Source organism: Emys orbicularis, chromosome 3, assembly GCF_028017835.1.
Source record: "Emys orbicularis isolate rEmyOrb1 chromosome 3, rEmyOrb1.hap1, whole genome shotgun sequence".
Lineage (NCBI taxonomy): Eukaryota > Metazoa > Chordata > Testudines > Emydidae > Emys > Emys orbicularis.
In genome coordinates this window covers 131041401-131067029 of record NC_088685.1, presented here as the reverse complement: position 1 = coordinate 131067029, position 25629 = coordinate 131041401, and the positions used below count along the sequence as shown (strand labels likewise).

At 40.6% G+C, this 25629-nt stretch overlaps 1 protein-coding gene across 1 annotated transcript in view; it reads right to left on the bottom strand.

The window, feature by feature from the left end:
* Window positions 1–4364: 4364 nt before the first annotated feature.
* Window positions 4365–25629, bottom strand: part of SMOC2 (SPARC related modular calcium binding 2) — a 179777-nt gene continuing 158512 nt past the window's right edge. The window contains exons 10-14 of the mRNA XM_065401531.1: window positions 18268–18370; window positions 14393–14667; window positions 11055–11135; window positions 9363–9403; window positions 4365–4388 (exon numbers count right to left, since the gene is read on the bottom strand). Of these exons, the coding sequence (XP_065257603.1) occupies window positions 4365–4388; window positions 9363–9403; window positions 11055–11135; window positions 14393–14667; window positions 18268–18370 (524 nt within the window). The remainder of the gene's footprint in view (window positions 4389–9362; window positions 9404–11054; window positions 11136–14392; window positions 14668–18267; window positions 18371–25629) is intronic.

Sequence of the window (25629 nt, the reverse complement as noted above, 5' to 3'; positions counted from 1 at the left end):
TGAATGCTTCCCACATAAACTCTTATTTAAGAAAAAATACCATCAAATAGTGGAGGTTTTTAAACAAAGGACATATTTTCACTTGGATTGAAACCATTCAAAAGGGCAAAGTATACAATTTGTATCACTAATTTACTGTAATCAGTCTAATGCTTCAGACATCAATAAACTTAATTATTTTCCATTTAATGTCAAAGTAATTACTCCAAAATGACATCAATTTGCCATCTTAGAGAAAACAAAAGTAATAAACCTTTCACTTCCCACATTAAAAAGCCTGACACCAGTTCTTAATATAAAACCTAGTTATATAATACCCTAGTATAAATATTTAAGATGGACATCTAAATTCTTTGTCAACAAAGATTTCTTAACCTCCACTAATCCACCTCTTATTACCTACCGTTAAAGGAACCCATTCACTAAATAGCTTCTTTTTAATCTGTCAGACCCTGGACAATTTTACATGTCTCTCACAATGTTTTCCACTAAATGACCTTTAATATTATTTTGATTCCATCTGCAACTGTCTAGGAATCTCCACCCTCTCCCTTTGCTATTCTCGTTCACTTAGGATATGTCTACACTGCAGCTGGGAGCATGCTTCTCAGTGTGAGTAGACAGATGTGCTAGCTCTGCTCAACCTACCATGCTAAGAATAGCAGTGTGGCCATGGCAGTGTGGGCAGTGAATCGGGCTAGTGACCCGAGTATAAGCCCAATCAATCACCTGGTCCCATTGCTATTTTTAACATTGTAATTCAATCTGAGCTGTCGCATGTCTGTCTACCCATATTGGGAAGCATGCTCCCAGCTGCAGTGTAGACATATCCTTGGTGTGAAACCCTGGCTCCACTGAAGTTAATGCAAGTTTTGCTGTTCAGTTCAGTGGGGGCAGGATTTCATTCTTAATTTTTAATCTTGTCCTAAAACATCTCTTCCTTCTGCTCCCTACTGTTGTGCATTGATATTTCTCCTCTTGCCTTGTAGCCCAATTTTGCATTTGCTATAGGGGTTACCATTCTGAGCAAACATCTAGTCACCAATCCTGCAAAAGGATCCATGCAGGCAGGTTCTTAGGGTCAGCTACACATTGACTTGGAGGTGTAAATTCCAACTGGAGGAGACATACCCGTCCTAGCTTTGACCAAGCTAGTGCTCTAAAAATAGAAGTGTAGCCACTGCCACCTAAGCACTGGGAGGGGCTAGCCTCCCCAGTACACACCTGGCATCTTGGGCAGATAAGTACTCAGTTGCTATGGTGCAAATGGTGGGAGGGACTAGTCTCCTGAGCACATGCCTGGCATCTTGCATGGGTATGTACTTGGGTGGCTAGCTCTGGGGCAGCTGAATACGTACCCGACCAACAAGCTAGGCATGTACTTGGGAAGCTAGTCTCTTGCCCCGGAGAGCTACGCTTCTATTTTTAGAGCACAAACTTGATCAGAGGTTGCGCAGGTATGGCTCCTCAAACTGGAAATTACACCTCCAGCTCAAAGTGTAGACATAGCGTTAGACCTACATGGAGTCCCAAAGAAGTCATTGGTACTCTGCTTGGGCCTAAGGGTCTATCAACATAGCTCCCTATGTAGGATCAGGAACATGTCTGGTTAAAAAGAGAGGGCCCAAGCTACATCTGCATTTCTCCAGTTTGTGGATGTACAAGTTAAGGGTCTAAGCTTGTCTCCAAATAACTATATGGGCCAGCACTGAATTTTCCTGATGATCAGGTATGTTATCCTGGGTTTTGCTTTGTGCTCAGCTCTAAATCCAATTTTAAGAACTATGTATTATTTATAATAGCTCAGTTGCAGGGCATTAAAACCAAACTATGGTTGTGGCAGGGGAATATTTACATGACTATAATCCCTAAGATTTTTGAAATACCTTCTGAGGTTTTAGTCATGGAATTTCATAAGAGTCATGTTGTTAGATCCCATACTGCTCTTTGGATATTTTAGATAATGGTCATAAGATTTATTTAAGACTTTAAAAGCACCTAAGATTATTCTTCAAACAAGCTGACTCGCATGGCCAGTGAAAAATTCTTACCCCTGTTTTTGAAAAAAAGTGTCATGGAAATTTCCATGGAAGATTGTTCCATTGCATACACACAACATCTCTTCTAAAGAGCACAGTGATTTAGAGTCAGATTCCTACTTACAAATGCTATTGTTAATCACATTGGGCCCAGTCTTGCTGAGCTTTCTTGAGAGGTGTTGAGTACTTAACACCTTCCAGAACTGAGCCTATTATTTTTACTTATACACCACCTTAGCTGTGCATTTTACAGACAAGCTGAGGATCTAACACAAAGTTTCTATCTTGGAGAATTTACAATGTAGAAAAGACATGAATTCATATAGGGCGAGATGACAGTCTGCAAGGAACCCGGGAACAAAAGGTGGTTGAAATGGTAAAATGTCCAGTGATTGATTGCAGCCACACCAAACATCATTGTGTTTGTTCTATATTTATGTTAATTTATTAAATGTTCCTATTAAGCTGCCTCATGAGGTGTGTGGAAACCAGAGAGATGGGGGCTGTCTAAGAACCTTGATTGGTAGGTACAGAGTGTGGGTCATTGCTGGAAAAGAAGTGGGTTTGGAGGAAAGATTGGAAATGATTTACTTCATTAGCCTCTGTTGTCTCTTAGAGGCTATTCATGTCATAGAAGAAAAACAACCAGAACAGGTTTGATAGCATACTAAGCTTTAATCTAAAAAAAGATTAAATTCAAAGTTTAGCATTATAAAAGGATATCAAATTTTGAATAAAAAATGCTTTTACAAAGAAAACACACATTTGCCCCCCCCCAAAAAACCCCAAACACCTTAGCACGTTCTTTTTTTAACAATTCCAATGTATGCACAGTCTCGTAGCAATATTTCAGCATATATTCACATGTGGAATTTAAATGAAACATTTGTTTCCGTAACAAAGATTTTTTATATGTGAGTTTGAGCCAGGTCATCCTTCTGACTAGCTAATCTACATATTGCTCCCAAGGCAGGTCCCACACAACTTATTTTAACAACATGGAATAAAACTGCTGCTCATTGCAACGTGCCCACCCCTCCATATTATGGTTTTTAGATGCCAGCAGTCCATTTATCACTGCATTGATCAATTCAATTACTTATAATTCATTTTCAAGGTCTGAACCTTTTTTCAAGTTCCCTGCTAGTTCACATCTGCAAGTTCCTGTTCCCTTAAGGCACTCCAAAAGAAAGAAAGAAAAGAGAGAGAGAGAGGAAAACATGACAGAAAAGGTATGAAAACTTGTAGGAACTTCTCCCAGAGAGCAAGGAGAATGCCCAAGGCAGGGGTTTTTCTGGCTACACCTCCTTACGGCAACTATTCATAATTTGTTCTGTGATAGCTTTACCGTCTCATGGACCCTGCGGCACCCCCAGGAACGGATGGGGGCTCAGCCAGGTGTAGGGAAAACAAAAGACAGACAAGTCTGTTTAGCCTTCTTTGTCTCTTCATAATTAGATTTACAATACTGAACAACTGTGACCCTTTGCTGCCTTATGCTGACTGCAGGAACATGCTCTAGGGCTTGACAGAGGCTAACTTGAGTGATATTGCTTTTCAGTTAGTTGCATGACTAATTCAGGCAAAAGGGCATACCCCCTCCCCATACACACACCCTCACATGCACCCAAAAACAAACAAACAAAAACCTTAGTCAAATTTATAATGGAAGGCACCTCAAATGGATAAAATACATTTTTCTACAAGAGCCCTAACCATAGAATAGCTGTTGGAATCCTTTAGTGGTTGCATTCTCATTGCATTATCTTTGGAAAGCAAAATAATAAAAACAAAATGTCACCAGCAGGGAAATATCCATTCACTTAGAGGCTGCAAAAATGAGTCAACAGCAATTTTCACACTTCCCTTGGACTTGGAAACATAAAATCTCCAACACTGCTTGGACAAAATTGTAAATACAGTAGATCTTAAGCAGTTTTTCAGCATAACTATGTTTAAATGACTGTATTGGTAAGGAAAAACAAGGCATACTATTGAAACCAAGATACCTAGAGTCAGGTTTCTATATTAATGTTTGCAAGAAAGCTGCTTAACAAAAATGTTTAAATGCAAACTTTTACATCTCCAACACGTACAGATTTCATACGACAAAAGAAGGCACATACATTGTATGTGATAATTTTTCAAAACTAGCTGTTACATTTTCACAGATTAAAAAAACAGTCTGTTTAAATATCTCATTTCTACAAGTGAATTTACATTTTAAAGTACAAAGTGCAAATACTATGGTTGTTTTTTTTTATTGCCTTTTGGTGAGGAAATCTCCCACATGTCAAAGAGATCTGTCTTGAATATGTAAGCTGTTCATCCTTGCTTCTTAGAGCTTTGCTGAAAAGATATTTTTAAAAGGTTATATGATTAGTGATGCCTGCAAGTAATTTAATACACATACCAACACTTATTATTTATATTCCAGTGCTGTCCATAGTCCCCAGTTAAGTTAATGGCCCCATTGTGCTAGATGTTGTACAAACACATAAAAAACAAACCTTGCCCCCAAAAGAATTAATCTATTTTGCTGTCCATGTAGATTGACAAAAGCAACATCTTTACAACCTTCTACCTATGGCATCCTTGGGTTCTGCAAAACACAAAGCTCTAGATCAGTGGTTCCCAAACTTTAACAACCTGTGAACCCCTTTCACTAAAATGTCAAGTCTCGCAAACCTCCTCCTAAAAATGAATATTTCCAGGGATTTTCTCCTTTATTTGAGTATAAATTATAAAAGCAGTGATCTTGGAAATATAAAATTTGTTTTTATGACATGCTTATTACACACTATTTATTATTAATTATTTATCATTACAGTATTTGTATTACATTATGAAAACGGCAACGCTCTTCCAAGATCTCACTTTCATAGCTTGTATCACTTTGAATAAGCCTGTTATAAGACAAGGATCTTATGTTTCATCAAGGAGTATCAGATGTGAAACAGCATGAAGGTATTTAAGAAGCCAACTCAGAGTTCCTGCTAAAGTCTTGAGCAGTCCAGGCAAACAACACATGTTACAACAAAGCTTAAATTTGTTCTTCATAATACTTTTAAAAACAACACTAGCTGCCTATTTAATTTTAATAACAGCAAAAAATATCCACCTCCCCTTTCCATTTCTTATAAGGAGTCTTGAAGTTTAAATTTCCTCAGTGTGATAGATATGCTTACTTTGATCTGCTTAGCTCTTGGAAGTCTAGCGGTTCTGGGCTGCTGGGCCCATGCTGCCTGGGGTCCCTAGGGACAGCTCTGGCCACCATTAGGGAATTTTTTTCTCTAGAACCCCCTGTAACATTTTGTGAACCCCCAGGGGTTCACGAACCCCAGTTTGGGAACCATTGCTCTAGATAATAACAGCTATCATGGTGGGATAAACCTGGGTCCTTATATGGATACTGTATGTTTAAGGGGGTTCTGGTTTTTTCACAAAGAGTTCTTCAGGACTCCTTTCTGAGCAAGTGCAGCAAGAGTTGGGAATGAGAGAGCTGTTGGGTTTCTTTCTTAGGAGCTTGTCTTGGTTGTTTGCTTGTATTTGTTTGTATCTATGATATTAAGCTGCCTTTTCTACAGCTATGGTGTTAAGTTTCTTCTCTAAGCTTTACGGATCAGTGAACTTCACACTGTAAGAAGACGTGATTTCTGAGATAGTGTGAGCCTAGCTCATTAAGAGTTTAGTAAATCAGGACTACAAACTGGAAATTAATCTTCCCATCTATGCAAGTTGCAGAACCCTATAATATGCTTTCTATGGCATGTGACGCATAGGAAAGAGACCACTGGCACATGCCGTATGTACCAGTTGTAGTTTCACTGCACATTCCTCTAGGCTGCATGTGTCCTTTTTAAGAAAATGTGGCCTTATAATTTTTATATTTTCCCAATATGGCTCTAACTGATATAGACTCATAGAAATGTAGAGCTGGAAGGGACCTAAGAGGTCATCTAGTCCAGTCCTTTGTGATGGGGCAGGACCAAGTATATCTAAACCATCTTTGACGGGTGTTTGTAGAATATCCAGTGCTTAATTACCTTTACAGTTGGAAAGTTTTTTCCTAATATCTAACCTAAATCTCCCTTGCTGCAGATTAAGCCCATTACTTCTTCTCTTACCCTCAGTGGATGGACATGGAGAACAATTGATCATGGTCCTCATTATAACAGCCCTTAACATATTTGAAGATTGTTATTAGGTCTGCACTCAGTCTTCTTTTCCCAAGACTAAACATATCTAGGGTTTTTTTTAGCCTTGCCTCATAGGTTGGGTTTTCTAAACCTTCAATAAGGACAGCCGTACCGGGTCAGACCAAAGGTCCATCTAGCCCAGTATCCTGTCTACCGACAGTGGCCAATGCCAGGTGCCCCAGAGGGAGTGGACCTAACAGGCAATGATCAAGTGATCTCTCTCCTGCCATCCATCTCCATCCTCTGACAAACAGAGGCTAGGGACACCATTCCTTACCCATCCTGTCTAATAGCCATTAATGGACTTAACCACCATGAATTTATCCAGTTCTCTTTTAAACGCTGTTATAGTCCTAGCCTTCACAATCTCCTCAGGTAAGGAGTTCCACAAGTTGACTGTACGCTGCGTGAAGAAGAACTTACTTGTATTTGTTTTAAACCTGCTGCCTATTAATTTCATTTGGTGACCCCTAGTTCTTGTATTATGGGAATAAGTAAATAACTTTTCCTTATCCACTTTCTCCACATCACTCATGATTTTATATACCTCCCTCATATCCCCCCTTAGTCTCCTTTTTTCCAAGCTGAAGAGTCCTAGCCTCTTTAATCTCTCCTCATATGGGACCCGTTCCAAACCCCTAATCATTTTAGTTGCCCTTTTCTGAACCTTTTCTAGTGCCAGTATATCTTTTTTGAGTTTTTTTTTTTTTTTAATCAGGGTTGGAAGGGACCTCAGGAGGTCATCTAGTCCAACCCCCTGCTCAAAGCAGGATCAATCCCCAGACAGATTTTTGCCCCAGGTCCCTAAATGGCCCCCTCAAGAATTGAACTCACAACCTTGGGTTTAGCAGGCTAATGCTCAAACCACTGAGCTATCCCTCCCCCCTTTTTTAAAATCATTTTTATTGCTCTGTTCTGGACTCTCTCTAGTTTATCCATATAATTTTTTGTTCAAAATTGGACACAATACTCCAAAGAGGCCTCATCAGTGCCAAGTAGAACAGGTCAGTTACCACATCTCTTACATATGGCATCCCTGTTAATACACCCCAGAATATTTGCTGTGTGTGTGGGGGGGGGGGTGTGATGTGTAGCAGGAAGCTGAGTAAAGCAAGTGACATGTGGCTACTAACCTAATTCTTTGAACTCTATTATTTTATTTCAGATTGAAAAGTCACACATGAAACTACATCGACTTTGGTGTATGTGCCTGTATCTATATATTCACACAATCTGTGTTACTGAATATGGGGTAATGCTTTGTTCACTATTCCAATTAAAAAAAGAATTACTAAGGAAATGTGGTCCTTATCATGATGATTCTTGTTCAATTGCCTATCTTCAAAGTGGCTGATTTGACCATTCTCTTTTAGGCAGGTGGTTTCTTCTCAGCAGCTCCTAACCAGATTACTTAATTTCCAATGGCTTCCTTTCAAGTGCAAGCTTTTGTGATGAAAGCCACCTTTTGCATATGAGGGACATTTGTAGCTTTGCATTGTTATAGTGTGTGACTGCCAACAGATGGCTTGCACAGCCAACCTTTTAAGATTCAAGGCTATCACTTCTCTCCAACAGCTTTTAAAATAATGGATTCTGAGTCAGCAAAAATATGTAAAGATTAAAAAAAAAATAGAAACAGTAGGGCTCTTTCATTATAGATGCTACATGTTAGAATCAGATTACAGGAAAAGGGAAGAGGGGGGCACATTATGCTTTGGGCGTTACACACATGTGCCAATATTTGCTATTATGTAATTAAAATAACCCTTTGAATGTTTTTTGAGTTCCGCCATAGTCATTGTTTTCAGGCTGCCCTGTTTAAAGTGTAAGTGATTTGCGGGCAGGATTTGAAAAGTTAAGACTATGAACATTTGTTTAAACTAAGGGAAATTTATTACATCTCTGTAGCTGTGAGAACGTTTTACATTCCATCAAAGGCGTGTGTAGGAGAGCTCTGGTAAAACCCACAACAAATGCAGAGCTTGCCTTAGGAAGTGTGCATCTAACATTAAACAAATCAGGAGATAAAATAAATAAATAAATTGTCTAGTAGCAATCAAAGAGCTTTGCCTTAGCTTTGGGGAATGCTATAGCAATTTCACCCTGTATTCGTTTGTTTTTTGACAAATTTAGCTCTCCAATAGATAGGAAGTGGTGTTTAATTAACCACAATTATGATCATTCCGTCTGGTTTAATGCTGCTGTTTAATCCCCTGGATTGTTACTTTAAATAATGTATTTTCATTAGTAATTTAAAAGCCAATTCATCACCTGCTTCTGTCTCGTGTACATTAATAATGGTTACATGGCAACTGTCTTGTGGTATGCCTGATATAAAAAGCGACAAAGAGTCCTGTGGCACCTTATAGACTAACAGAAGTATTGGAGCATAAGCTTTCGTGGGTGAATATAAAAGTAACTGGCAGTTCTATCCATGATGCCCTCCAGAAGTGAATTGTTAATTTAAAATTATATATAAATATAAATCCATGTCAAAATAGCAACCTTCAGTTCCCTCCCCTGGCCTTCCCAGTGCATCCTATCTGTTCAATGTCTGTCTTGTTTTGACTGTAATGTCTCCTGGGTAGGGAGTCTATAACTGTGTCCTGTACAGCACCAAGCACACTGACTCTAATAAATAACAATAGAAATCTAGGCCCCATTAATACCCTGACTGGTCTTGTCTTCACTAGGAAAAAAGAGTTTTCTTGGCATTTGTCATAATCCTACTGAAGATAAGGCAAATGGTAGTTATAACGTGTCAGCTAGTCAAGGTAAACCCTAGATTGCCAACTAAGGTTTACCTCAACCTTTACCTCAACCAGCAAATGTGTTAAAACTACAACTGCTGGGGCTACTCTAGGTGGGTTAAAAACACATCTTTGCACGAGTGAAGACAAGCCCTACATGGGGGTTAAGAGGTGCACAGGCTTTGTGTGGGCCCCCTGCACAAGTGAGAATTTCAACTGGTCTGAATAAACAGGCTGTTTGCTGAACAGTTCCATGGGGAATCCTTCCACCCAGGTCACAGTGTCCGATGACCCTGGCTAGTATGTGTAGCCTTAAGGCTGAAACGATAATAGCTGAAAAATACAGTATGGAAAGGGCTCTGTCCAGTACTTACCTGCCTGTTGGAGGAAGTGCTTTCAGGATTATTTTTGGGGGCTGGTAGAAGAGAGGGGAAAAAAGTCATGAGAATAGCTTGCATGTTGTTTCTGTGCAATACTAGTACATTTTTCTTATTGTTAGTGGATAAACGATGTTCCCCTATTAGAGAAATAACACCCTAATGTGCTTTCCAGTTAAAACCACTACAGTAATATTGTAAGCAGCAGTGTGTTGCACGTTACTGCAGAATATTGCAATGGTTGCTCTATAAGGGCTGGAGAATGCAGCTGAAGTGGAATGGAGATTTTTCTGTGCCGTCTGCCTACAGTGTACAGCAATGTCAATTTGATCAAAGAAAAGTCACCACAGTGTAAAATCTTGTATCCATGCTGCTTGCTGCCTTTGAAGCATCTAGACCAAATCTGCATTTCTTGTCCACTCCAGTGGCACAATTGGAATACAAGAACAGGGCCCACTGACGAAACCAAAATGCAGTGGAATGTCTTATCTAAACTGGCAGCACTATGAAAATACCCAGTAACACAGACAAAGGGGGTGGGGGGCAGCATCTCCTCAGAGACCCTAGAAAACCTGTGTAGAATCATTGGTTTTAACTGATAGGAACTGCTGGAAATGGGCCATGGTTCTGGGTATTTATAAGCAATGAGCAATCTTTAATGAAATGCTCTGCATCACAAACTTTCCATGAGGCTAGATGGTTGCTTTGCCTACAAGACAGACTTGATCACTAATTTTCTATTAAGATGGACTTTGACAGAGGGGCAATGTGGTGACAGCAGCAGGGGACACCTGATTACTAATCCCATTGTTACATCAACTCCATACGACCGTAGACAAGTCATCTAGTGTTCTTTAAACAACAGCATTATGTGGTGACTTTTTCTCTTGTCTGTGATACTATGATTAGTGATAAGGTTACATTTAGTTCCAGATATATGGAGATTAGATTAATGAACTTCCATTAGGCTAGTTCAATAAGGTTACATGAAAATGTTTTCCCTTTGGTTTGCCTAGTATATTTTCACTTGTATTGCTTATGGCAAAAATAAGAGCATTCTAGAGAACAGGAAGCCCCCATTATGAAATGTCATTCTTAGGAGCAATATAACAATATTTTTTCATAAGTGAGATCCTCCATTTCAAGCATCTCACTAAAAAGTGCATTTTCTTCTTTCCCCTCCTAATAACAAAGCTGCCTCTTTATTGGAGTGACTTGAAAGCTGAATAACTGGATTCCTTCCCAGTAAATATCTGACATTTGTTTAGTGAGTGTTGTCATCTATTCAATTAATGTTGGACATCTCAAACCCATTTATTTATTGCTCTGAATTTTATTCTAATCTCCCTCAAGAACAAAGAACATGGAAAACGGATGGCTGTCTGGAGGCGTTTCCTTTTATTTTTAAACATTACCCCACAGTGTATGCCCCATCACCCAGCAGGGATCATTATGATTTAATTTATAAAGGGGAATTTTGTCACTTGCCCGTAAGAGGCTATGCAGAAGCATATATCCAGATTGCTAATCTGAATGCAGGGAGGAAAGCAGGCTTCATGGAGTCTCAACTCCCCCTGCCATTGGAAGTGAGTAGGTGGAGGGAGGTACAGAGTAGATGGAACCTTAGTTTTGACTCCCAACATGCTGGCCAGCAGAGTGAGCTGGTGCAATGGGGGGAGAAACATGTACCCTGTAAATGGCTGCTGGAACTTGCTTCCTGCTGGAGCCAAGGGGAACCAAGGTAGGAATTGTGATCCTCTGGTTTTATATCTGTTGATAGACAAAATGGTGTCCATGTGGCAAGTGTAGCACCCATTCAAGATTATGGAATCATCTGTATACATCAGGCCTAATTCCCCTCTCTTACACCAGTGTAACTCTGCCTTCAGTGAAGTCATTCCCATTTTACACTGGAGTAAGTGAGAGAAGAATCCCCTCGTAAAAAAATTTCAGTGGCTTTTTTTATTTTTGTCAAATTTTCTTTGACATTTTTGATTTGACAGAAAACCAGCAGTTTCCAGCAACCAAAATCCACTGGGCAGAGCATAGGAGACTGAGTAAGGAAAACTGGGTTTTAGTCCAAGTCCCGTCACTGACTTGCTGCGTGTCCTTGGTCAAATCACTTAGGGCTTGTCTTCACATACAGCACTGCAGCGGCGCAGCTGCACTGATGCAGCTGTAGCACTTTAGTGAAGACACTCCTACACTTGGGAGAGCTTCTCTTGTCAATTAGTTAATTCACCTGCCCAAGAGGCGATAGCTATGTGTAAGCAGAGTCAGGATGAGCTCTACCCTGACATCTGGTGGTGAATTATGGCGAGTGTGGAAAAGAACTCCAGGGGCTGATCTTGTTTGCATAGGCACACCCACTCGCCTGGCAGGAAACAACAGCAACTGAAAGTGGTTACTTTGGCTGGTGTGGGATCCCCAGTTTCTCTATTATTGGGGCAGGAAGAATAAAGTTTTGTTACCCTGATTCTGTGAATCAAGGCCAGTGGAACTGTTGTATGACAGAAGGACTGAGTGAGTCCTTCACCATTACCTAAGTAGCACTTGCTTGACAAGGGGCATGGGTTACAAAACCCAGTGAATTGAGAGAGGATGGGGACAGGTATTTGTGCCTGATGGTATGGGCCCCCTCTGAGGGTTTGAAACACCAATTACACTACCTCCTCTCTCCACTGTTGAATGTCAGAGCTAACTTTGATTCTATTAGGAGTCTAGTTACAGGCTGCTGAGCTGAATTCACTTTGGGCCAATGGTGCACCAGCACTGGGGCTCCCCTACTATACTATGAGCTGAAATCACAAAACAGCTAAAGTTATTAAGAGCTGAGCTCACTGAGTGCTGTGTTAACTAGTGGGGGAGCCTGAAGCTATATTGCTCAGCAGCTGGCGGAGCAATTTGTGGGGACGACTGGAGGAGCAGCGAGCGGCGCGGAGCCTTGCGGGGCCGGTTGGAGTGGCCCAAGGAACGGCGGGCGGAGCTGTTTGCGGGGACGGCTGGAACGGCTCACAGGTCGGGGAGCGGAGCGGAGCAGCTTGTAGAGCGGAGCAGTTTGTGGGATGGCAGGAAAGTGGACTGGCTCGTGGTGAAGGCTGCAGCAGAACCCCCACGGAGAAACAGATGGCTGGCCAGCCTTGGATCACGTAAGGTGCCCCTTAACACCCTGCGTGCCCCCCCCCCTTTTACTCTGGGGCTGCACTGACCAGGGACAGAGACTTTGGGGGGTTATTGGACTTTTGGAACTTTGGGTGGTTGCTGGACCCAAGAGACTTTGGGGGTGTTGGAGTTTGGGGACTCTGGGTGATTTTTGGGTTGCTGGATTCAAGAGCCAAAGGGAAAAGCCCAATTTGCTGGGGTGGGTTTTGCTCATGGTTTGTGTTATGAATCCTGTTTGTGGTGTTTTTCCAATTTTATGCGGATGTCGTTTACCTCATGTTATTAAACATTTTCTGCTACACTCAGACTCCGTGCTTGCGAGAGGGGAAGTATTGCCTCTTAGAGGCACCCAGGGGGTGGTATGTAATTGTCCCAGGTCACTGGGTGGGGGCTCGAGCCGGTTTTGCATTGCGTTATTGAAACGGAACCCCTAGATACAGAACCCGGCCCTTGTTGCTGCCAACTTAGATGGGCAGAAGGGTTACATATGTCGATGGGAGAATCTCTCCTGCCGCCATACCTGTCTTCACGGGGCTAGGTCAGTATAACTACATCGCTCAGGGGGGTGGATTTTTCACCCTGAATGACACAGTTATATTGATATAGGTCTGTAATGGAGACCCGGCCTTGGGGCCTGGTCCTCATTTAAACTCAGACTGCTGTGCACTGCCTGGTAGTGCAATGGCGCCTTAAAGTAGATGTAAATGGGTCAATTGTTACATTTGCACCTTTGTACACAGCCAGAGGAGTGTATAGCCGCCTTAGTGTAAATGAGAACCAGGCTGTTGACTTTAACCAAGCTGTTAACTTCCTATTTTAATCTCTGTAAGGTGGAGATAATGATACTTCTGTATCTTTGCTCAATGATTTTTAGATCTGCTGTATAGGTGAAAAGTACTTAGTATTATTATTATTCAACCCACAGAAAATATACTGGATTAGATATGTTTTACGAAATCCATTTGTCTGCTAATACCCAGTTTCCTTTATGACTGCAATCTACCACTGTTACCCTATTTTCTCTGACCTACAATGTCTGGTCATGAATAAAAGCTGTATGGGGAACAATTTGTTTTTGACAGAAGTTTCCCAGTCAGCATGTTCCTCTCTTTCCTTATCACACTTGTGATAGCTTTGTTTACTGGTCTTTGACTGGGGTCCCTCTTCTATGTTCTTAAAAATACTAAGCAAACCGTTCAGCTATTCTCCATTCACATTTTAATTACAGCCTCTTATAATATAAAACAAGTGTATAAACAGAGACTTTCTCTCCCACTTTCCAGCATTCTCAGGGAAGCTGTGGGTGATTTCCTCAGTGCTCCAAGGATCTTCAATTATTTGACTCCCTCTCCATCGATTCTCAAAGTCTCTGTGTACCAGCAACCATTCTGCCTGCTTAATGGAGGGATGGACACACTTTCTTCAGAGCCATTCAGTGGTGCTCTAGAAGCTACTAGAAAGTGAAATAGTTTGCTTCCTTCCATAGCAAGACACCAAAGAACAAGCAAATGTATCTTCATCGTAGCCAGAACATGTTGTTCTGCTGGAGTGACCTTCTAGTGGAATCTGGTACTAACTTACCCTCTTTGCCTTGCTATCATGCAATAATAACTTCAACAGGTTAGTATTTGGTGATCAGAGAGAGAGGCTATTGCCTTTGTTGGGACTTGAACTGTTGACCATCTGATACAAAAGCACCAACCCTACCACTTGAACTAAAGAACCTCTATTAGCAAGTCATAGTTGCCATCACCATTTTTATACCTTTTGCAGGATTCCCAGAGGCTGTGGCCTATCAACTATAATCATAATCTCTGCCTGATCAAAAAAATCTAGTTAAAAGGATAGTTAGAAAATGTTCTTACTGTGGCGTTTCTTTGTGTCTGCTTTACCTTCTTCTTTCGTTACTCCCAGACAACCCATTAATTCTTGAACTGATAAGGATTTGTCATTGTTCACATCACAGTATTCTACAAACTTCTTCACACATTTTTTGGGCTTTGACTTTTTTCGCAGGAATCTCTTGAATGGCTTGATTTCCTTTTTGCCAATATCGCCACTGGAATTTTTATCAAGTTGTTTGAAATACCAGTGGACCACTCTCTCTTCCAGAGTATGATTTGGATCAGGTTCTGAAAGCCTGCAATGCGAACAGAACATTAAGCTTTACATTTGATCACACAGTCCTCTTATGTTACTTATGAATCGTTAGATTAGTATTAGTAGATAAGGGTATTTTAGTGAGGTAGGTTGACTTGAAAAACCATTTGTGACTAACTCTTGATGTCCTGAGGAGTCCAGGTTTTACAAGAGCTGCAAATGAATACCATTATTATACAGTGATCACACTTAAATTTTTTTGGTGGTTTGAAAATTTTTAAATGGTGAATCAGTAAAAATGTTCATATTGGTGCAAACATTTTATATATGACCATTATAAATCACACATCCCTACCACTGGAGAGCTGAGACTGGAATTCTGGTTCTGCTGCAAATTCCAAGTCTCTGCCACCTAAACTAAAGAAGACTGTCCATAGAGGCTAACAATAGCACGTCCCTTATATTCTGTGATGCAGCAACTAGAGGGCACCATCGCACAAATACACGCAAAGCCAATCATGATTCAAGGATGCTGACAGGAGCCAGCATCAGAAAGAAAATGCAGGCAGGCAGATGAGAATAAAGACAAATATGCATAATTTCCTGTTTATCTGGGGAAAATGATGATGCTAAAATATCTTCCTGCCATAAAGAAGGGGAAGTACAGGAATTAATAATTCTGGTCTCTGTTATGATTTAAGTATACAATCACAGAAGACACATGGTTACCACAGAAAAATATTGAGTGAGTGTGTTGTTGAATCCAGAGGCTAGAAGCCATGGTGTCTTAGAAATAGCTCTGTCTTTTCCAGAGAGTAGACGAATGGTCACAGCATGATTGCTCTGCTGAAAAACATATATGAGATGTATGGATGGCAGGACATTACAGTGTATTAAAAGAAAGGAACCAGTGTTCCACTTGGCATAAAAGCCACTTCTAAGATTTATGAATTGAAACTTCTCATTTACAAACTCTACACAGAGAAATGGAAGTTATTGTTTTCCTTCCCATAGCTTATTTAAAAATTCCCATTGCAGAGATTCAAATGAGGTGCTTAATTGACTGACCTTATTGCTTTTGACCATTATATTCTTTTAGCATCTCCCACTCTCATTGCTATTTCAATATGCTGAATGCTAAATTCTAGACTGAAGGTCAGAGTCTGCTTTCAGTTACATTTTTGGAAGCTCCACTGAAGTCAATGAGGTAGCCAGGGTATAACCAATAACATAAGAACGGCCATGATGGATCAGACCAATGGTCCATCTAGCCCAGTATCATGTCTCTGACAGTGGCTAGTGCCGGATGCTTCAGAGGGAATGGAAAGAACAGAGCGATGTCAAGTGATCCATCCCCTGTAGTCCAGTCCCAGCTTCTCGCAATCACAGGTATAGGGGCACCAAGAGGAGCATGGTGTTGCATCCCTGACCATCTTGGCTACTAGCCATTGATGGACCTATACTCCATGAACTTATCTAATTCCTTTTTTAACCTAGTTATAGTTTTGGCCTTCACAACATCCCTTAGCAACAGGTTTCATAGGTTGACTCTGCATTCTCCGAAGAAACACTTCCTTATGTTTGTTTTAAACCTTCTGCCTACTAATTACATTGGGTGACCCCTAGTTTTTGTGTTACGTGAAGGGGTAAATAACTCTTCCTATTCATTTTTTCCACTCCATTCATGATTTTATAGACCTCTATCATATCACCCCTTAGTGATCACTCTTCTAAGATGAACAGTCCCAGTCTTTTTAATCTCCCCTCCTATGGAAGCTGTTCCATACCCCTAATCATATGTGTTGCCCTTCTGTGTACCTCTTCCAATTCTAATACACCTCTACCCCGATATAACGCGACCCTATATAACACGAATTTGGATATAATGCAGTAAAGCAGAGCTCCGGGGGGGCGGGGCTGCGTGCTCCGGCGGATCAGAGCAAGTTTGATATAACGCGGTTTCACCTATAACGCGGTAAATTTTTTTGGCTCTCAAGGACAGCATTATATCGGGGTAGAGGTGTATCTTTTTGTGAGGTTGGATAACCAGAACTGCACACAGCATTCAAGGTGTGGGCATACCATGGATTTACATAGTGGCATTATGATATTTTCTGTTTCATAATCTATCCCTTTCCTAATGGTTCCTAACTTTCTGTTAGCTTTTTTGATACTGCACATTGTTTTCAGGGAACTATTCACAGCGACTCCAAGTTCTTTTTTGAGTGGAAACACCTAATATAGACTACATCACTTTTTAATTTACAGTTGAGATTATTTGTTCCAACATGGATTACTTTGCGCTTATCAATATTGAATTTCATCTGCCATTTTGTTTCCCAGTCACCCAGTTTTGTGAGATCCCTTTGTTACTTGTCATAAAGCGCTTTGGACTTTACTGTCTTGAGTAATTTTGTATTGCATACAAATTTTGCCACTTCACAGTTAATCCTCATTTCTAAATCATTTACCACTTCCCATTATGAAAACTGGCCATTTATTCCTACCCTTTGTTTCCTATCTTTTAACCAGTTACTGATCCATGAGAGGACCTTCCCTCTTATCTCATGACTGGTTAGTTTACTTAAGAGCCTTTGGTGAGCAAAATATGATCCTAATCCATTAATTTAGTCTAAAGCAGATAAAGGAAAATCTGAAGATAGAAATAAATGGGTAAAGGATACCACCATGGAAAGGAGAAGAACATCAAAACACAATGGCTTACTGGATCAGACAGTCAGTGTAGTCCAGTATCTTGACTCCAGCTGTGACCCATGATGGATATTTTAAAAGAAAGCATAAAATCCCCATAATGTGTTTGAATAGTGCAATACTATAAATTCGTTCCTGACTCCAGATAGGTAAGCAGCTTGTACCCAGAAGCCTGAAGACTGTTAGTACTTAGGCATTTTAAATCCTGCCTACTGTATCTGCAGACATCCATTTTTAGAAGAAACCAGGCAAAATTGAAAGGAAAACAGCCCACTTTCTTCAACTGAATCATAGACTTTAAGGTCAGAAGGGACCATTATGATCATCTAGTCTCACCTCCTGCACAACGCAGGCCACAGAATCTCACCCACCCACTCCTGTATCAAACCTATGTCTGAGCCACTGAAGTCCTCAAATCATGGTTTAAAGACTTCAAGGTGCAGAGAATCTTCCAGCAAGTGACCGGTGCCCCACACTGCAGAGGAAGGCGAAAAACCCCCAGGGCCTCTGCCAATCTGCCCTGGAGGAAAATTCCTTCCCGACCCCAAATATGGCGATCAGCTAAACCCTGTGCATGTGGGCAAGACTCACCAGCCAGACACCCAGGAAAGAATTTTAGTAAGAAAACAAAAATTAGGACTGGGGTGACTTATTGACCTGATGCTGTACTGCTGGTGAGAATTCAGACACCAAAACAACAACAACAAAGGCTTTAAGTTTCTGCCTTGTGGATACAGCCCACGATATTTTTGCAGGAGACGTTCCCTAACAGTTCTAATGGAATCTGTTTTCACTTCATGGAGGTAGAAATAAAATTGCTTTTTTAAAGGTTTTTTTTTGTTTTGTTTTTAAATTTCCAAATGCAATCAGAACTCTTTTTAAAGGCACACACTACAGATCCATTTCCAATCACCCAAGTGAAACCCACCTGCTGGAAGACAATGATGGATCGGAGACTGCGTGGACCATATCGGTGGAGAGTGCATCCAGAACACTGGTCAGGAACTCATTCTTCTTGGCCCCTGGACAACCTAGGAGGGAAACAGAGTTTCCTTTTTCTTGTGTTTTATTTTCCACATAATAATTTAACTCCAAAAATATTTCTTTGTTAGAGATGGACCTGAACCAGAACACTATATTTTAGCCCTCCACACACTTTGGGCAAGTTCATATCCTGGTCTAGGTCCAAATTTCTAGACTCAGGCCCATCACTATATGATGTATCAGAACCAGAAAACAGATCCAATGACCCTTGAAGTCAGGGGAGTCTGGATTCAGATCTAGCCCCCATGGTTTGGATGCTTCCCCTTTTATCTCAAGATTTTTTTTGTTTTGTTTATTAACATAAGTTCTCTGTTGGTGTGATATGTTGAAAAAAACAGTCATTTGACATTTGTCCATCAGAGAGTTTGACAATGCAGGGTACAAGCCAAGTAGCATGACCTTGGTTTTAGATGCCCTCTTTTGCTACTCTTAAATGTGTTGATCATCACCACTGTGGTTTGCAGTTAATCTCATTTTGCCATTTGTGAAATGGGGATAATACTTCTTTTGTCCCACCTTTTGCCTGTTTCATCTATTTAGATTGTAAATTTTTCAGGGAGAGGGACTGTCTCCTTTACAGCACCTAGCAGAATGGGGCCCTGATCTTGGCTGGGACCTCGAGGTGCTACTGTGATACTACTTAATAATAATAAAGTCACTGCCTCAGGGAGCTAATGCTCTAAAATAAATTGACAGCACAGTTCAGAACTTCAGGTGCATAGTTCACCGGACAAAAATACACTGGAAAATCCAATCTCAAAGCAGTGCATCTGGAGCGTAGGGATTCAGCTGATAATCTGACAGTTGTTGACAGATTGATTTTTCACTTACACAATCCACCTGTTTCATTCCCCAGCTCTCCCCCACTCCCAGGATCCTGATCCAAACTTCATACTTTCTCCTATCTCTGTAAAGGACTGAACTAAACTCCAGCATGAGCCAAATACCCACATACTTTGCGGAGGAGACAGGGGACTGAAATCTCCTCCTCCATATTTTGCAACTCAAACCTATCTTTAGTATATTAATGGTAAATACTTTAATGGAGGCCCAGTTACTCCAGTGTTCTTCCACAAAGCAGAAGAGGGGAATGCGTAGAAGGCTTGTGGGGAAGGAAGATGAGTGTATCAGTAGGGATTCATTACTTTATTACACTTCACAATGGCCCCTCAAGAAGGAGGTGGGATTATCTGAGACTGAAAAGCTCAACCTTGTCTGGCAAGTTATTGTTTAATATGTCCCGTGTTGATACAAGGAAATGAGCTGCTGTTATATTAGCCCTGAGCAGTGGCACAGTCAGAATGGGTTAAGCTGTTTCGTTGTTGGGTGCAGCAGCAGAAGCCACTGCATATTATGTCTAATACATTTATGCAGTTACAAATTCCCTGTCTTATATATTTCCCCTTGGCACTGGGACTATTTTATTCACGTAAGATGCATATAACAGGAATTCACTGAAGGAAGTTGCATTATACTAAAGGCACATATCTAAAACCAAATGTGACTCTCTTAGAAGAGTTCCTCTTTGCTTTAATGATTCTCCACTTTCCAGTGAACACAATCTGAGAACTGAGGCAGTGCTTATGGAAAATAAAATCACTAAGGAAGAAAAATTAGCAGGGTAAACAATAGCTTGAGATGACTTGACCTCTCTCTCTCTCTCTTTTTGGCTTATTTTTAATATCCAAATTGGTTAATTTAGGAGCTACATTTCAATTTTCTCATAGACTCATAGACTCATAGACTTTAAGGTCAGAAGGGACCATTATGGTCATCTAGTCTGACCTCCCGCATGATGCAGGCCACAAAAGCTGACCAACCCACTTTCCCTTAACTCAGTTGTTGAAGTCTCCAGATCGTGATTTAAGGACTTCAAGTCGCAGAGAATCTTCCAGCTTGCGACCCCTGCCCCATGCTGCGGAGGAAGGCGAAAAACCTCCAGGGCCTCTGCCAATCTACCCTGGAGGAAAATTCCTTCCCGACCCCAAATATGGCGATCAGTAGAACCCCGAGCATACAGGCAAGATTCTCCAGCCGGACCCTCATTTTACCAGCGATGACACGTTATTGCCTAATTTACTAAAATCATGTTATCCCATCAAACCATTCCCTCCATAAACTTATCTAGCCTAATCTTGAAGCCAGAGAGGTCTTTTGCCCCCACCGTTTCCCTCGGAAGGCTGTTCCAAAATTTCACCCCTCTGACGGTTAGAAACCTTCGTCTGATTTCAAGCCTAAACTTCCCCACGGCCAGTTTATATCCATTTGTTCTCGTGTCCACATTGGTACTGAGCTGAAATAATTCCTCTCCCTCCCTGGTATTCATCCCTCTGATATATTTAAAGAGAGCAATCATATCTCCCCTCAGCCTTCTTTTGGTTAGGCTAAACAAACCGAGCTCCTCGAGTCTCCTTTCATAGGAAAGGTTTTCCATTCCTCGGATCATCCTAGTGGCCCTTCTCTGTACCCGTTCCAGTTTGAGTTCATCCTTTTTAAACATAGGAGACCAGAACTGCACACAGTACTCCAAATGAGGTCTCACCAGCGCCTTGTATAACGGAAGCAGCACCTCCTTGTCCCTACTTGAAATACCTCGCCTAATGCATCCCAAGATCGCATTAGCTTTTTTGACAGCCACGTCACATTGCCGACTCATAGTCATCCTGCGGTCAACCAGGACTCCGAGGTCCTTCTCCTCCTCCGTTACTTCCAACTGATGCGTCCCCAGCTTATAACTAAAATTCTTGTTAGTCATCCCTAAATGCATCACCTTACACTTCTCACTATTAAATTTCATCCTATTACTATTACTCCAATTTACAAGGTCATCCAAGTCTCCCTGCAGGATATCCCGATCCTTCTCCGAATTGGCAATACCTCCCAACTTTGTGTCATCCGCAAACTTTATCAGCCCACTCCTACATTCGGTTCCGAGGTCAGTAATAAATAGATTAAATAAAATCGGACCCAAAACCGAACCTTGAGGAACCCCACTGGTGACCTCCCTCCAACCTGACAGTTCACCTTTCAGTACTACCCGCTGCAGTCTACCCTTTAACCACTTTGTAACAACTTTGACACATCGCGAAGAAACAAAGGTTATGGTTAGGAATGTTTTCCAGTGGCTGTCCATCCAGCTGTCAAACACACAATGTACACACACAAATTCAAAAATCAGACATTAGCAATTCATGTGAGGCAAAGCTAGACAAGAAATAAATCAATTTCTTAATTCACAAGAAATTACAAAAACAAAAAACAAAACAAAACCCTCTCATAGCTACAGGCAATTTTGCTTAAAATGAACTGGGGTTCCTAATTGTGTGTTTCATAAAATTGCAGGAGCAGTTGGACAGTAATCTTTGTAAAGAAAAAACCTTACTGTTAAAACAAATAACCTGTTGCTGTGAAACATTCTCAGTTATAACTCTGCTACTTAACATGAATTGAAACCACACAAAATCCTCACCACTTCAGCACAGAGCAAATATTCAGTTTCTCCCAATTATAACTTTTGCTGATGTGACGGCAGTTACACGGTAATCACAACATAGTGAAACCTCTGTTCTCTGCAGGTGTTATCAACTCAGAATAATTCTCTGGGGGCCTCATGCTGTGCTTTAATTTCCCACAAACTTGTGGCTAAAATGGCAGAGCTAGGGGGATGTTTAGTTGGATTGTAATGAATAATTCACTCTCAGTGGACTGCATGCCGAAAGGGGAAGGCTAGTTTGTTATGACGGTCTTATGGCTTTTACTATGGTATACTTGCTTCAATTTCTTTTTGTACTGCTGCCTATATTGTGTGGGTTTGACAGTTTACATAAATAATTTGTTGTTAAAGGACTGAATTTGAAACCACATGGTATTACACTCCAAGGTTAGGCCTTGGAGACAAGAGTTCAGAGATGTAACACAGAATTAAGTGTTTACTTTAGGGATAGTTTTACCCACAATTACATTCTGCAGTCAAATATAGAATAGTCCTTAGAAACCTTGAACCATCAAATACATACCACACATGACAGGAACACACAAACACCTCACTTCAGCTAGAAACATAACAATATAAAAGCAATTAAGCAAAATTTATTTTATATTTATGCATACAAGCATGTGTGTGCACACATATACACATCTCTATATAAATATGTCTCCCCTTAGAATTAGCTCTGTGGAGCACCAGCCTTAGTGAACTAAAGTAGAGTATTATCAATCTCAAAAGAAAGTCTTTTGCAGCGCACTTACAGGAATGAGTAGAAAAGTGTGTTTGTTCACTGCTGTAAAAATGTCTAAATGGTTAAAAAAAGCTAATTAGGGAGAGGAGTCATTTGCTGTATTCACACTAACCCTCCTGCTGCGTCAGCAACCCAGGAAATTGTATCTTGAGTTATTTGTCTTAAGTCTGATAGCATTTAACTTGAGCATGAGGATTTTTACTTCCCTTTTGTTTGTTAATATTAACATAGGGCTAAATCTCGTCCCTAGAAGCTAGTACCCGACACTTACTGAAATCCCTTTGAAGATTATAGATGCTTTTCCATGTGACAAGACTTAAACAACAGGCCGAAGTCTCTTGTCACTTGTACCTATGTAGCCCCCTTGACTTCAGTGGGGTTGTACAAGTATAACAGAGAGCAAAGTTCGGCAGAGTGTGCTTGTTAGTGTTGGTAGTTTTATATAAAAGATTGGAGGTTTGCTTTTGTTCAGGTAAGTAATGGAAAATTCCTGTCTGTCTAGGAACTTTGTGTGACCTGTATCCTTGTGGTATTTGAGCACCTCCTAATTTGTGTGTCCTGGTTCAATGCCTTAACCACAAACTCATCCTTCCCTTTTGGTGAAGTTCACCTGTAGTGCAGAGGGCCAGGCAAGGTCATTCTCAGCACTTAAACCCTGCAGAGGGGTCACACTAGAGGTAGGCTGGGCACTGTTGAAAGGGTCTCTGTGCCAGCCCCACGTGGTCCAGTGCATAAGGATGCAGTGAGATAGGATAGGGGTGAGCCAGAGGAGGGCTATAGATCCACTATGCCTTAAAATCCAGTGGCCCCAGTATCTCACGCACAAGGCACAGACAGGCTGGGCTGCTAACCCTGGACTGGGAGGTAGATTTCAACTCTCCAGTAAACATATGTGTTTTGCGGGTTTTATGTGAATTTTCTTTCTCTTAATTTAAGAAAATCAGAGAGAATAGTAAGCGAGAGGTAGTAAAAGAAATATCTTTTAGGCTCATATATTAAAATCCAAAATATTTAGAGCTTGGAATATATATGTCTAATTTTGTTAGTCCAAGTTCATTAGACAGACTACTATGTTACTTATATGGTTAAATACACTAAAATTAAGGGGTAATGTGAATAACAGAAGAGATGAGCCAATGAATTAGTTTTTGCAAGTGATGAAATGTTGAAGTTGGACAGAGACATTTTTGATAATGGCAAAAGCAGTTTGCTGAGAGTATATTTTAGCACTATTATTATTCTGGTTATGCAATAAAAGAAGAATCATTAAAATACAATATAAAGTAAAGAGAGTGAAAAACTGTTTTCTTGCCTTATATGGTGTTGAAGGTTAGTGATGCTACTGTCTGTGACTTTTCAGGGATGTAATTTTGAGGATAGAGCATAGGTGAATGGGACTGAAATATAAGAAGCTTCTCAACTGTCATGTAAAATTCAAAGCAAAACTTGAAAAAGTTTGGCTGACTTTATTTATTTATTTATTTTTGGAGTGCACTTCTGTTTTCCTGGTTCTAGCTGGAAATTGAAGCAAAAGTACTTACCTACTCAGAGGAAACACTGTTCTTGCTTTACTCTATGCCTGATTGGAAACAGGGTGTTTTGGAAATTGTTTGAGGCAGTCATTTCCTACACAATATCCAGCCCAGTTTTGCAGTCCTCAGGGGTCTGGATTGTTTGATGATGCATCTGATATTTTGAATGCTTATGTTTAGCCAAAATGAACCCAAACTCCTGACCTTTTGAGGTTCATCCAGTATTAAATGGAATATAAACTGCAATCTACCCACATGGATCCAATTGCAGGACTGGGACTGCAGTTTATTTTTCTGAAGCTACAGCATGGTGAGTAGGTCAGTAAACAGAGCAAATGTGATACAGAACAATCATAAGGCCCAGGAAAGAAAAATAACTAGGTGCCATTTTTACAGGATTACATTTGTCGGATATACTGTATTTCAAAATCACCTGTCACTGAAGTATGCAAGTGCCATTTCTGATCATAACCACACTTTCTTAAATAGCTTGTCAAATTCAGTTTAATAAAAGCACCACAGCCAGCTGATCCTCTGTGTTGTCACTTAGGATGTCAATTGTTAGGAATGTCAGTGTAATTTTGGATGTTGCAATACAGTAACTAAATTTCAATTAAAAACAATTTACTGCTATTAAGTTGCTTAGGTATTTTTGTCAGGTGGTTATTTCCTTTTAGGAGATGAGTACAAAATAGCCACAACAATAATAATAAATAATAAATTACAACAATTTAAATGTCCATCAAGAAAAAAAAGCAATTACAAAACAGTATGTTGTTGTAATTCCGGAAATGACAGTTCTGTAGGGAAATGGAAAAATGGAAGTGTAAGGAAATGCTTAGTGGGGATGATTTCCACATTAATTAATTAGTTTAAGCAGACTACTCCTTGGAAACCTGCAGGAAAAATGTGGCCTTTGCTGCAAACTGATATTGTACTTTTACCTCCCTGGATATCTCTGACTAAGTGAGACTTTTTCCACTGCAGACGTGAGAATCCCAACTGCACCCACCCTTTGCTAACACAAGCCACAAAAGACTGTATTCAGATACTGGTAATCGTCTGCCTTTAAACCAACAGAATGGAGGAAGTTCTGAGTAAAGTTCTCAAATTGATTCAGCCCAGAAACATTTGCATAGATGGTAGCTTTTCTTCAAGATGTGCTGTCTAGAAACGTGTCCTGGGTGAGAGCTGAGCCCTCCTACTAGACTATGATCCCCATGTGTTGCAGCACGGTAGTGTGTCATGTCAGATCAGCCACTATTTAAAGAACCTTGTGATATCTCAGCAGCCTGGGGGGGTGTTTTATGGATGTTTTCAGACCCATATAGGAACTGCCTTTTTTGTGAATGCAAATCGGATATGGGGCAAACCCTGCCCCACAGCACAAATGGGAGGAGTTCCATAGATGCAGCAAAATGGGTGCAATTCTGCTGCTAAAGTGGAAGCAGGATTTTTGGAATCAACAAAGAAAGT